The 12,677-nt window shown below is 44.0% G+C and overlaps 2 protein-coding genes across 2 annotated transcripts in view; one reads left to right on the top strand and one right to left on the bottom strand.

Annotated features, from left to right (window-relative positions):
• Positions 1-33: 33 nt before the first annotated feature.
• Positions 34-4,983, top strand: NOL7 (nucleolar protein 7). Its single transcript, XM_055406875.2, has 8 exons — positions 34-363; positions 460-520; positions 1,669-1,727; positions 3,252-3,283; positions 3,671-3,749; positions 4,051-4,172; positions 4,247-4,324; positions 4,797-4,983. Exons 1-8 carry the CDS (start codon positions 101-103, stop codon positions 4,871-4,873), a joined length of 771 nt encoding a protein of 256 aa, XP_055262850.2. The 5' UTR covers positions 34-100; the 3' UTR covers positions 4,874-4,983.
• A 773-nt stretch (positions 4,984-5,756) lies between these two features.
• RANBP9 (RAN binding protein 9) overlaps positions 5,757-12,677 on the bottom strand; it is a 71,916-nt gene continuing 64,995 nt past the window's right edge. Inside the window, exons 13-14 of the mRNA XM_055405929.2 lie at positions 9,002-9,113; positions 5,757-6,747 (exon numbers count right to left, since the gene is read on the bottom strand). Of these exons, the coding sequence (XP_055261904.1) occupies positions 6,617-6,747; positions 9,002-9,113 (243 nt within the window). The 3' untranslated portion in view covers positions 5,757-6,616. The remainder of the gene's footprint in view (positions 6,748-9,001; positions 9,114-12,677) is intronic.

Here is a 12,677-nt window from a genome sequence, read left to right as displayed (position 1 = left end):
GAGCCCCGGCGGCTCCTGCCCTGTGCGTCACTCCCCGCGTGCGTGCGGCTTCCGGGTCAGAGGTGAAGACGGCCGCCGGGCCCTCCTCGCAGCTCGGGTCATGGTGCAGCTCCGTCCGCGCGCGTCCCGCGCCCCGGCGTCGGCCTCGGCGATGGTGGACGAGGGCCAGCCCGCCTCGGAAGAGGAGGCGGGGCACGGGCTGCTGCTCGGGCAGCCCAGCAGCGGCGCGGCCGCCGAGCCGCTGGAGGAAGACGAGGAGGGGGACGACGAGCTTGACGACGAGGCTCCGGAGGAGCTGACTTTCGCCAGCGCCCAGGCCGAGGCGAAGGAGGAGGAGCGGCGAGTTCGGGAGACGGTGCGCAGGTTCGGAGCCCCGGGGGCCGGGCCGTGGGGAGAAGCGCCGCCCACCCGTCCCGCTTCTCTTTTCCGCGCGCCCTGACCCGTCGCGGTCTCTTCCAGGGACAGAGCGCTTCTGAAGGAGAAGAGGAAGCGGCGCGAGGAACTGTTCATCGAACAGAAGGTTAGGGGTTTGCAAAGCGGGGGGCGTGTCACGGGCCGGCTCGGGGGAGAGTTAAAGGCTGCAGGGTTCGGGGTGGAAGACAGCTGCCGGGGGTCTCTTCCGGCAGCACTGACACGCGCCTGCTCGTGCTCCTCGCTGTCCGCCAATTCACAATAGGGTCGGGAAGAGGAGAATTCGTAGAGCCAGACCACCTTTGACGCGCGGCGGCGGTGGTTTATGTGAACTTGGGTCGCTGTGAGAAGGCAGCCCTGGGTAAACGGAGGGCCGTGCAGACGATGCTCGGTTCGCGCTCTGATGTTCCAGAGATTGGCCGCAGGTGGACGTGACTGTGAACCGCCCTCGGTGTATAACGTGACCCGAGGGTTGGAATAAAGCGGGAACCCCTTCCAGCCTTCACGTCTTCCAAGTGAAGTAGGAGTAGGCTCTGAGTTGCTCGGGCCCCAGTCTTCCGACAGCTCAGAAGTAGTGGAGGGCAGTGTTCGGATCATTTATTTGCCTAGAGTTAGGGCTGTCGAAAGTTATGACCAACCTAGATAGCATATTAAAAAGCAGAGACATTACTTTGCCAACCAAGGTCCGTCTAGTCAAGGCTATGTATGGATGTGAGAGTTGGACTGTGAAGAAAGGTGTTCGCCGAAGAATTGATGCTTTTGAACTGTGCTGCTGGAGAAGACTCTTGAGAGTCCCTTGGACTGCAAGGAGATCCAACCAGTTCATTCTAAAGGAGATCAATCCTGGGTGTTCATTGGAAGGACTGATGCTGAAGCTGAAACTCCAATACTTTGGCCACCTCATGCGACGAGTTGACTCACTGGAAAAGTCTGATGCTGGGAGGGATTGGAGGTGGGAGGAGACGGGGACGACAGAGAATGAGATGGCTGGATGGCATCACCGACTCGATGGACATGAGTTTGAGTGAACTCCGGGAGTTGGTGATGGATAGGGAGGCCTGGCGTGCTGTGATTCATGGGGTCGCAAGGAGTCGGACATGACTGAGCGACTGAACTGAACTGAGGGCTGTCCTTAAAATGGTAACTTCAAAAGCACTTGAGGGAGTGTTGTCCTGTTGCTTACTTTTTATTGATTTTTTTTTTTTTAAGAAAAGAAAACTCCTTTTTTTAAGTCCCTTTCATCTTTTTTTCTTTAAGAAAAGAAAACTCCTTCCAGATACTATTCTAGAGAAATTAACTACAGCTTCACAAACTAGGTAAGTGGTGGATCTAGTTATATTACTTGTTTACATACAGTGTTTTAATGCTGTCTTGGTACATTTATCTGAACTCAGGTTTTAAAGTCTAAATTAGAAAGCTACACAGGAGGTATTTGAATTTGGTGGGGCAGGTGGAGGGAAATGTTCCCCTTCTTTTCCGTCTGTGGCTGTTTGTTATTTTTGTTGTTCCCATGGGGAACTCTTAAGCTTCTGAGTTGCTGATCTCAGTGAGTTCTTACCGTAAATTGTGGCTCACTGTCAGTGTACTAGGGGCAGGATAGATGGTGTGAAAAAGTGTTGTGAAGTTCATCCTTTAGTGGGGTGTGGAGTGCTAGTCTATTATTGATGGTGCTGCTGCTGCTAAGTTGCTTCAGTCGTGTCCGACTCTGTGCAACCCCATAGACAGCAGCCCACCAGGCTCCCCCGTCCCTGGGATTCTCCAGGCAAGAACACTGGAGTGGGTGGCCATTTCAGGCTCCTAAAACTCAGCTTGTCCTGTGCCTGCTTCTCCTTCCTTGCTAAAGTGAAGTCACTCAGTCCTGTCCAACTCTTTGCGACCCTGTGGACTGTTTCCATGGGATTTTCCAGGCAAGAGTACTGGAGTGGGTTGCCATTTCCTCCTCCAGGGTATCTTCCCAACCCAGGGATTGAACACAGGACTCCCGCATTGTAGGCAGACGCTTTACCATCTGAGCCACATAATTTTTCCCTCCTTGTTCCCCTTTTCATTTAATAGCTTTGCCATCCACCGTGTGTTTAAAGCTCCTCTTTCTCCTCTGTGCTGTGGCATCAGGATTCTATACTGTACTAAATTTAAATATTTGCTATTTTTTTCCTGTTGCCCTTTGTCTCTTCTTATTGCTTTCAACTTAGCTTAGCCCTGCTAGAACAGTGGTTCTTTTTCCGTTGAACTTTTCCAGAGTTACTCAGATTCTGAATACATCATGGTGGCAAAGTCCCTTTCATCTTTGAAAACCAAGTTTGGATGTCACCTGTCCCTTCTTATTCTCTCTACCCCATCACTGCCCCCGCTGTTTAGCTTTTCCACTTCTGTATAGACATCTCATTGCGTTCTGCCGTTGACTCTCTCTCCATTAGACCACACTTCTTGAGACTACCATTGTTTGTCTCCATTCTTGTGTCTGAAGTGTTCAATTAATCCTTTCCACTCTCTGCACATGAAGTGACGCAGGCCTACCACCTTTCACTTCATGTTTCAAATACTGTATTACATGATTCTGAAATACTTTTAGCACATCAACCACAACAATCGGCTTCTTTGGAAGCCTGCTAATATACTTTCAGATTTTAAATTCTGATCCTCCTAGCCTAGTATAGTTTTTTGATTGGGAGTTGTTGACAGCGCATTGGGGAGTGACTTTAAGGATGCTGAGTAAAAATTAAGAATGGTGGTAGTAAAAGGGGGTTATCTTATTTGTAAAACCAGCTGAAATTTTGTGATAACTTGAGTCATCATTGCTCTCAGCCATCCCAATCACTGTTTTGCTTGTTCTTCCTTAGTGTGAAGAAATCACCGGGAAAGTTGAAAGAAGGTATGAACTATTCAAGTAACCTCTCATTAAGTGTCAAGGGCATTTGCTGATATTTGCAAATGTTGTTGATCCTGAGAAGGAGCATGGGAACAGGCCTGGCAGGCTTTAGCTTCTTTCTTCAAAAAAATAATTGATTTGGCTGTGCCGGGTCTTAGTTGCAGCATGCACATCTTTTAGTTTTGGCATGTGGGATCTAGTTCTCCCAGCAGGGATTGAACCTAAGCCCCCTGCACTGGGAGCACAGAGTCTTAAATTTTAGCTTATTTGGTACAGTCAGTCACATACAAATTGGTTTCTAGTGGATATTTAAAGTAAACTCCAGTATATATTCATTCTTGATTTATTTGTGCACAAATGCTAATGAGAAACATTAACTCAATTTTTTAGTTAATTTGCAAAAGAAAAATGAAGGAGAGAAAGGAAGTGACTCTAAGAAAACTAAAGTGCAGAAAGTACAGACTGTTGGGTAAGAAGTCTTCTTTGTGTGTAGGATGTAAAGGTGACCTTTGAGGGGGGTATTACCTCAATTAGTAGGGGTTTCAGATCCTCTGTGGAAAATTTTGGGTATTTACATTAAAAAGCATTTGCTGTACTAAAATGTACACATTAGTTGTAAAATAGCCCTGTAATTTCATTTTATCATCTAACCTGTGCTTATACAAAACTAGGCTTTGGGGATTTCTCTCCAGTATTTGAATCAACTAACAGAAATACTTTATTTTTAAAATAAGCATGGCCTCATTTTCACCTTTTGTATTGATCGCCAGCCAGAATAAAAGCTACAAGGCTGTAAGGCTAAAAGATCAAGATTTGAGGGATTCAAGGCAAGAAGCAGCCAAAGCCTTCATACAAAATTGTTTATATGGTCCTGGAACCAACAGAACTACTGGTAATTTCCTTACAGACTGTTTTCTTCCAAGTGTGGATTAAACAAAAAAAATGACAAATAATCCTCTTTCCTAGTAAACAAGTTCCTGTCTCTTGAAAACAAGAGGTTACCGATGAAAAAGGCTGCAGCCCAGTTTTTGAATAATACTTGGGGTAAGATTTGGCTTTATTCTCTTGAATCTGAGTTTTATGTATTGAATAATGTTTTTTGTTAAGGAGATAGTAAATACTCATGAAGTATCTTTTTTCTTACACTGGCGTCTATTACTATTTTAAAGTTGCTTAGTCTAAAGAACAGGTCAGTGTAGTACATATGTGCATGTGTGTTCAGCTGTGTCCAACTCTGTGACCCCAGGGCCTGTAGCCCAACAGGCTCCTCTGCCCGTGGGATTCTCCAGGCCAGAACACTGGAGAGGGTTGCCTTGCCCTCCTCCAGGGGATCTTCCCGACCCAGGGATTGAACTCGTGTCTCTGGCATTGCAGGCAGATTCTTCTACCATTGAGCCACCAGGGAAGCCCAGTATATGTGTACATATATCAACTTTTATTTATGTAGAAAATTTTTGAATTGTTTCTTGGGAATTTTATTTCTTTATTCTTAACTGCACAAAATTTTTTATTCTAGGATCTCAGAGAAAACAAAATGCCAAGAGGTATACAAAACGTTGGATGGTCAGAAAGATGAAAACTCCTAAGAAGTAAATCAAAGCTAGATGAAGAACGAGTACTTTGTATGTATAGAACTTAGTTATTTAAAGAATGTAATTTTTCTGAAAAAAAAAAAAAATAAATCACTTATAAATCCTTCCGAAGAGTCTGTATGTATAGAACTTAGTTATTTAAAGAATGTAATTTTTCTGAAAAAAAAAAAAAAATCACTTATAAATCCTTCCGAAGAGTCATTTTAAGAATCTCAAGTCTCTTAGGGGCAGTACCTAGTCATACTTTATCCACCTGGCATATAATTGTGCCTCCTAGAAGCAGCAATTTAAAAGAGCTTGTTTTCCTTTCTTTTTATAACTGTTTTTCCATTTTATTGACCACAAGGAGTACCCACACCAGTAGGGCACCTCTGCTACCCACCCCCCACCCCACCCCCACCACGGCAGTAAAATTCTCTCACTGAAGCTCTCGGATGTGTTTGTCTCAGGTATTCTGGTGCCGCTGATGAGAATTTCACAGAATATGTGGGAGAGTGCAGTATCCAAGTGTAGATAGTCTGTTCTTTTAAAAGAAGGTTGAAGACCCAAGTGTACAGCTGACAGACACCTTTGCCAAACAAAGGATGTGGTCATTCTGTTGAAGAGCTTGTTTATATTTTACTTCTAACCAGTTTGGGGGTTTGCTTTAAAACTGGCAAGTCACATGCCATATGATGATTATGAAAATAAGGTCAATTTCCTGCTTTCTCTATCAACTGTCGTATCAGGTTTGGCCCCAATCCAGGGAGGCCAGTAAACGCAAGGCAGTCTTAGGTTGTAGAGCTCAGATTTATAGTAGCAACCATTCATTTTACTTGTTCTAACTTTATATTAATCATAAAAGTATGCAAGTACCTAATGTATAAATTCAATTGACACTCTGGTATCTGAAGTAAATTTTTAATGGCTGGTTAATCATATCACTACATTTTTATTGCAATATAGTACTCATTTTAAGCACTTAAAAATGGAAGGTGTACAAAGATTAAATTAAGACACAGTAAATTGACTAAATATTTGGTTTTTATATAAATAAAGGTCATAACCACACTGTTGACATGTAATACTGTTATAATACAACAGTTCAACTTGTGAGTCTACAACAGAAGTCATCTGTAGTTAAACAGGAAACAAAGTTGAGAGAGACCATGTTCAAACAGAACTACTGGGACTAACAGGTCGGGATTGTAAGTAGCAACAAACATACTCACTCAGCTCCTGAGTATTTCAAGTTTTACAGTACACATTAAAAATGATTTCTTCCATCAACACTATAAATTCAAACTGTCAGATGTTTATGCATTTTGCAAGTTACACTGATTGAATGCTTATATGGGAGCGGGGGTCAGAATACCTCCCAATTTGAAGTTTACACCACCCACATGCTAACACAAACACAACTTGTTCCGCTTCCTTCCCCCCTCTCCCCCAACAAAGAAGGCAGGACTTTTTGGTTTCTTTTAGGTAATTGTTTTAAAGGATTTGTGATGATCAATTTGAATGTCTGAAATTCAGTAATATTTAACTCTTAGACAACTAAGAGGTTAAAGATGGAAAATAATTTCTCCTAACACTAAGTTAGAAAATCATTTGCATCATGCTGTAAACTAGGAAGCAATGTAAAGCGACAAAAACCTGTCCCCAGTACATAATTAAAAAAATCTAAATTTCAAATCAGCAGAGCTGGTCTACTTCCATGTTGTCTATATGCCACAATATAAGTGTGAGCTCCGAAAATGCATAGCTAATGTAGGTAGTCGTCCACTGTGGCAAAAGCACAAGATCCGATTCCTGATCGAGCCATCAGTCCCAGACACTGGGTGGCCTGTCCCATGGCTAGGGCAAGTGGAGGTTGCTTTGGCAGATTGTGGGTTTCTGAGAAAAAATGATTAAAAGTGGAAAAGGCAATTAGCAAGGCATTTTAAACAGCATCTCTCAATCAGGAAAATACTGCATTGCTTACAAAATTACCAATGCCTGTACTGCTCTTAACCAGCTAAGTAGCAAAGGTGGTTTTTAAGCAAACAGTGCCTACCTTGACAAGGGACTATGGTCACTGGGTATTCAAGTAGTAATAAATTCTTGCAGAATTAAGACTTTGTTAGATATTCAGAAACTTTCACTTCCATATTTACTATGATGGGAATGATGTGATTTCTTATCTGATGTTTGCACTGGGGAATAAGGAATATTTAGTATCTCTCTTCTGTTTGACCAAGGTCAGTTGACATTACCAGAGAAAACGGCACCAGGTTTTCAGTGAAGTTTCACTGATGGATTCTTCCTCTTTCTGGGGATATGGCCCAACAGAGGTCACCTACTCCTCTCCAGGGCACAGTCATGAATGCTATTTGGGTTGATAAGTACTTTGTTAGTTTTATTTTGGCCAAGGGAGGCACATCAGTTACAATTTCCTTTAGATTTTTTTTGGAAAACAAAACTTGCAGGCATCACATACCAGCAATGTAACTTGAAGCACTAGTGAGACATGAAGTTCTATAATAGAGCACAGTATTTCTAAATATGCACACACATGCACACATACCCACAGCAGTTTAAGTCTTGTCATTCCTTTTGCAGGAATTATATTTAATAAATTTAAGCACTACTTATACCTGAACTACATAATTTATGGCACAATATATAAGACTATGCTGCTGCTGCTAAGGCACTTCAGTCATGTCTGACTCTGTGCGACCCCATAGACGGTAGCCCACCAGGCTCCGCCCTCCCTGGGATTCTCCAGGCAAGTACACTGGAGTGGGTTGCCATTTCCTTCTCTAATGCATGAAAGTGAAAAGTGAAAGTGAAGTTGCTCAGTCGTGTCCAACTCTTCGCGACCCTATGGACTGCAGCCCACTAGGCTCCTCCATCCATGGGAGTTTCCAGGCAAGAGTACTGGAGTGGGTTGCCATCCCCTTCTCCAGTTTTATATATATATATATATATCCTGGATAATGGTCCTAAGCAATTGACTACTTCAAATTTTAATTCCCCTGGAGAACGCAAGATTCTTAAATGTCCGTCATATGAAAACTGGTCACTTCTTCAAAACTTTCCGAGCCTGAATGTTACCCAGATACAGAGCAGTTAGGGCTTCATGGTCACCTATCATGTAGTCGTTCCAAAGGCAGACACAGTGAACTATAATCTGCCCCACAATCCTAGCACTGCTATTGAGCATACTTATTTTTTACCAGTAGAACTAAATTCAGTTTGTATAACCAAAGACAATATATTAACCAAAGAAAGTTCACAGTATTACATACAAATTCTAAATGTGAGAAAATTATAACACCACCACTTCCTAAGCCAAGACTTCAGTATTAAGCCACAACAATTAATTAATAATGAACTTTATAAGGGCAAAGAAGCAGATTAAGGCCCCAATGTCAGAACTCTAAATCGCTCCCTTTACATTCCAGCCATCTCAGCCCTGTCCTTCGCTCCTGTCTCCTGCCTACAAACTGTGTGCACTGCTCACAGTTTGCGACGAGTTGACTCACTGGAAAAGACTGATGCTGGGAAGGATTGGGGGCAGGAGGAGAAGGGGACAACAGAGAATGAGATGGCTGGATGGCATCACTGACTCGATGGACATGAGTTTGAGTGAACTCCGGGAGTTGGTGATGGACAGGGAGGCCTGGTGTGCTGCGATTCATGGGGTCGCAAAGGGTCGGACACGACTGAGCGACTGAACTGAACTGAATTGGCTAAGCCTACTTATTGCTGCTCTCCCCTCCCCTCCCTTTTTCACTTGGTAAGGACATGCAGTTAAATCTGAACTTTAATGCAAATAGCCTGCATCTCCAAGAGCCGGGGCTGACAGCACTGAAGAGCCACCTGGAGGCCCCGAGTGATTCTGGCCAGGAATGCTTGTGTCCACATTCACACAGAAACGTGTTTTCCAGACATCACAAGATATACCCCAATGTACTGTTTTTACTCCATTTGAATCCATTTAATCTGGGACTGAGATAACAGGAGTTTTTCTATACTGTGAGGTAATTTTTTTTTTTAATGTAGAAAACATTTCCCTTAAGATTTTACCAAAGGATAAATGCCAGCACAAATACCATCTCAAATACTCAAGAGACTAGTTGAAGCTGTGCTTTCTGGCTTCACTTACCTAATATTGCACTGTTAAGAGCTGAGCACACAGGTTCTCTCTGAATGGGGTCAAGCTGATTTCCAACTGGGCTGTTCCAAGGATCTGAATAGGCTAGTAAACTGAATGCATCCTGTTGAAAACAGCAATTTGATTAATGCAGATAGTTCAGGGTCTGTGCTCACTATGGTTTTAACTTGAGAGACAGGTAAAATACTCCCTTAAGGCACTGAAGTAACACTTAAACTCATTTACCCCTGTGACTATGAGACTTTTTTAACAACTAGATTATGCAGCAAAGTCTAATTTTTTTTCCTATTTTTTACAGACAGCCATTTTCACCATCCACCACTTATACCTACAAAACATACAGGACAGAAATAAAACAGAAAAACCTCATTCTTGTGGAATGGGCAAAATATTCAGATGCTTTACAGTTAATGACCACTGATACAAACATGTCATTACAAGGATATGACCTGCCCATATACTTTTAAAAAAAAGATGGGGAAAACTGGACACATCTTACTGGACGTCTTCTCAAACTCAGTGATCAAAAAAACAACTAGCTCCCCTTCAGGAACACTCAGGCATTCCAACCATCTTCAGACCGCCCCTCCTGAAGTAAGTGACATACAGCCTTCTTTTCAGGTGATGGCTTTTGTCTTTCTGTGGGAGGACGTAACTACAATGGCTTCCAACGTGGCCTCAAGTGGAGCTGCATCACCAGTGTAGCCTTTGGCAAGAACAGCTTTCCTAAGTATCAGGGTCATCATCTGTACAATGGGGACGGGGCTTCCCAGGTGGCACAGTGGTGAAGAATCCGCTTGCCAGCGCCGGAGCCACAGAAGGTGCAGGCTCAATCCCTGGGTCAGGAAGATTCCCCTGGAGGACGAAATGGCAACCTGTAGACTTGCTGGGATAACTCCAAGGGTGGAGGGGCCTGAAGGACAGCCCATGGGGTCGCCAAGAGTCGGATACGACGGAGCACCGGCCCCACATCATGGGGATTGTAAGAGGTCTTCTTTCAGTTTATGAGGACTCAATGAGCTAAAGAAATTAGCCATGTCAGTTCACGCTAATCTTTCAATGAATGATAAATTACTGTTTTGCCAGAAATCAACACCCCAGTCCAGAGTAATATTATGATACAGATATAGACAGTTAGACATAGGACACCTTCCCAGTTCACATGGGGTGCGTGGAGAAGTGCTGAGGAAACTAAACCGTGAATTCGGTAACTACACTCAAACGCTGGCCACTGAAACGTGGCAGACAAATTCCTGAAGAATACTATCTTCCCAGGTAAGCTGCTCCGGCGCCCCTTGAGTCACCCTGTGAGTGGGAGAAGGCTTCCCGGGCAAGTCTGACCTTGTCCTCTCACCTGAGTTGGCCTCTGTGTTGTGGCAACTAGAGAAGAACTGCCCATTAAGCAGAGCTGTGCGGTCTGGGGTTGACGACAGGAATACGTGAGGCTCCCCCATCCACTGTCCTACTCGGCGGAGCATTTCATTCACATTGGACCTCTTGCCCCAGCTATTAATCAAAGTTCTCTGAAGAACTTATGCCATTCTGATCCCCTGCAGCTACTCAAGGTGCTGGATACAAAGGGGTGAAAAAAAAGGCCTGCTGATGGCAAGACCTGCTTAACAGTATTGACGATATCTTTTACATCCCACAAAGCTACTAGGTTCTGTTTCTGGTTCCCCCCCAATCCAAATTTATTCATGGAGAAAGTACTAATATCTGATTATCCTGTGAAGCTAATTGATCAATCACTATTTCGAAAGACTGAGCTTTGCTCAAGACTTAATCCACCCCACCCAAATCCATCTCATGAAGTACCATTCCTATAGTGCAGTTCAACTCAGTTCAGTTGCTCAGTTGTGTCTAAGTCTTTGCAATCCCAATAGTGCAGACAAATTTTAAAAGACTGAAGAATTTGTCCAAGGAATAATCGCTACATACAACTTTAAGCACAAGACTATGCTCCTGAATCTACATCCTGACTTGCTCCCCGAAAGGTGGGATGCTGCAGTTCCAAATCTCCCATCCAGACCACTCTGTCTACACCTCCTGGTATTTAAAACATTAACAGAAAAAGATCGTGATGGTAGTAACTTATTGTGCGCTAACACGGTGCAAGGCACTGTCTCAAGGGCTAACATGTACCATCTCGTTTAATCCTCACAATAACCTTAGGAGGCAGATGTTTATGGTCATCTTAGAAGCAAACTGAGGCTGTTTTACCACCACAGCTAGTACTTCCTATATTATTTTAGTAAAAACAGTTTCTTTCAATTACCAATCTAAATATTACAAGCAAAAAAAGTCTAAGATTTTGGGCCCATATTTTCAGTACAGTTGTCGAGTATTTATTGGACGAAGTCAGGGATCACCAGGACCTCGTCCCTGTTCCAAGGACTCAGTCCTGGGAGGAAGGCGGACATGTGAGCAGAGATGCCCTGTGTGCTGCTTACTAACAGAGTGCACTGTGTCACAGAAACAGGCTGAGAGAAAGGAAAAGCCCTGGACGGTGGGAGCCATGGACATGAGCTTAGATCCTAAAACACCCTAAGTGAAGTCAGTAAGTGAAGTCACTCAGTCGTGTCCAACTCTTTGCGACCCCGTGGGCTGTAACCTACCAGGCTCCTCTGTCCATGGAGTTTTCCAGGCAATAGTACTGGAGTGGATTGCCATTTCCTTCTCCAGTGGATCTTCCCGACCCAGGGATCGAACCCAGGTCTCCCACACTGTAGACAGACACTTCACTGTCTGAGCCAACACCCTCCTGCTACTGCTGCTAAGTCACTTCAGTCGTGTCCGACTCTGTGTGACCCCATAGACGGAAGCCCACCAGGCTCCCCTGTCCCTGGGATTCTCCAGGCAAGAACACTGGAGTGGGTTGCCATTTCCTTCTCCAATGTGTGAAAGTGAAAAGTGAAAGTGAAGTCGCTCAGTCGTGTCCGACCCTTAGCGACCCCACGGACTACAGCCAACCAGGCTCCTCCATCCATGGGATTTTCTAGGCAATAGTACTGGAGTGGCTTGCCATTGCCTTCTCCGAGCCAACACCCTAGACAACTTCAATTTTTTCCAGCATAGCAATAGGAGTTGTTTAGTCACTCAGTCGTGTCCCGACTCTTTGGGGCCCCATGGGCTGTAGCCCACCAGGCTCCTCTGTCCCTGGGATTCTCCAGGCAAGAGTACTGGAGTGGGTTGCCATGCCCTCTTCCAGGGCATCTTCCTGACCCAGGGATTGAACCCATGACTCCTGCACTGGCAGGCTGATTCTTTACCACTAGCACCACCTGGGAACTGGAAATACATTTTTATGACAAATGTAAGAAAATACAAAATAGGATAACTACAATTACCAACCAGATAAAATATTAATATATGCCCATGCATTTAAGGCAGAAAACTGAAAATACTTGTAAAATATCATGGTATTATGGGTTACTTTTTATTTTAGAAAAAAAAATTGCCTCAGAGGGAAATACGACACTTAGGTAGGATTCTCAAACTGTACTTATATTTGGCTTAAAATCAGTAGCAGTTTCTCAGTAGGATGCACCTAAATGATTCAATTTCTGCTTCCGTTACTAGATTAAGAGCTACTTGCAGACTGGGGCTGCGTATTCTAACCTGACCCACCCAGCCCTCCAGCTTGCAAAGTTCAATACACAGCTGTTGA

The sequence above is a fragment of the Moschus berezovskii genome, chromosome 23, assembly GCF_049115385.1.
Source record: "Moschus berezovskii isolate FMDL1 chromosome 23, NW_MosBer_1.0, whole genome shotgun sequence".
Classification (NCBI taxonomy): Eukaryota; Metazoa; Chordata; class Mammalia; order Artiodactyla; family Moschidae; genus Moschus; species Moschus berezovskii.
Note: the sequence above shows the minus strand (reverse complement) of the source record. Positions and strands in the feature narration are given on the sequence as shown.

Bases quoted from the DNA above. Each gene is read 5' to 3' on its own strand.
- NOL7 (XM_055406875.2), top strand. From the start codon at position 101: ATGGTGCAGCTCCGTCCGCGCGCGTCCCGCGCCCCGGCGTCGGCCTCG. The intron at 364-459 runs GTTCGGAGCCCC...GGTCTCTTCCAG, and splicing joins GTTCGGGAGACGGTGCGCAG to GGACAGAGCGCTTCTGAAGG. The intron at 4,173-4,246 runs GTAATTTCCTTA...CCTCTTTCCTAG, and splicing joins TGGAACCAACAGAACTACTG to TAAACAAGTTCCTGTCTCTT.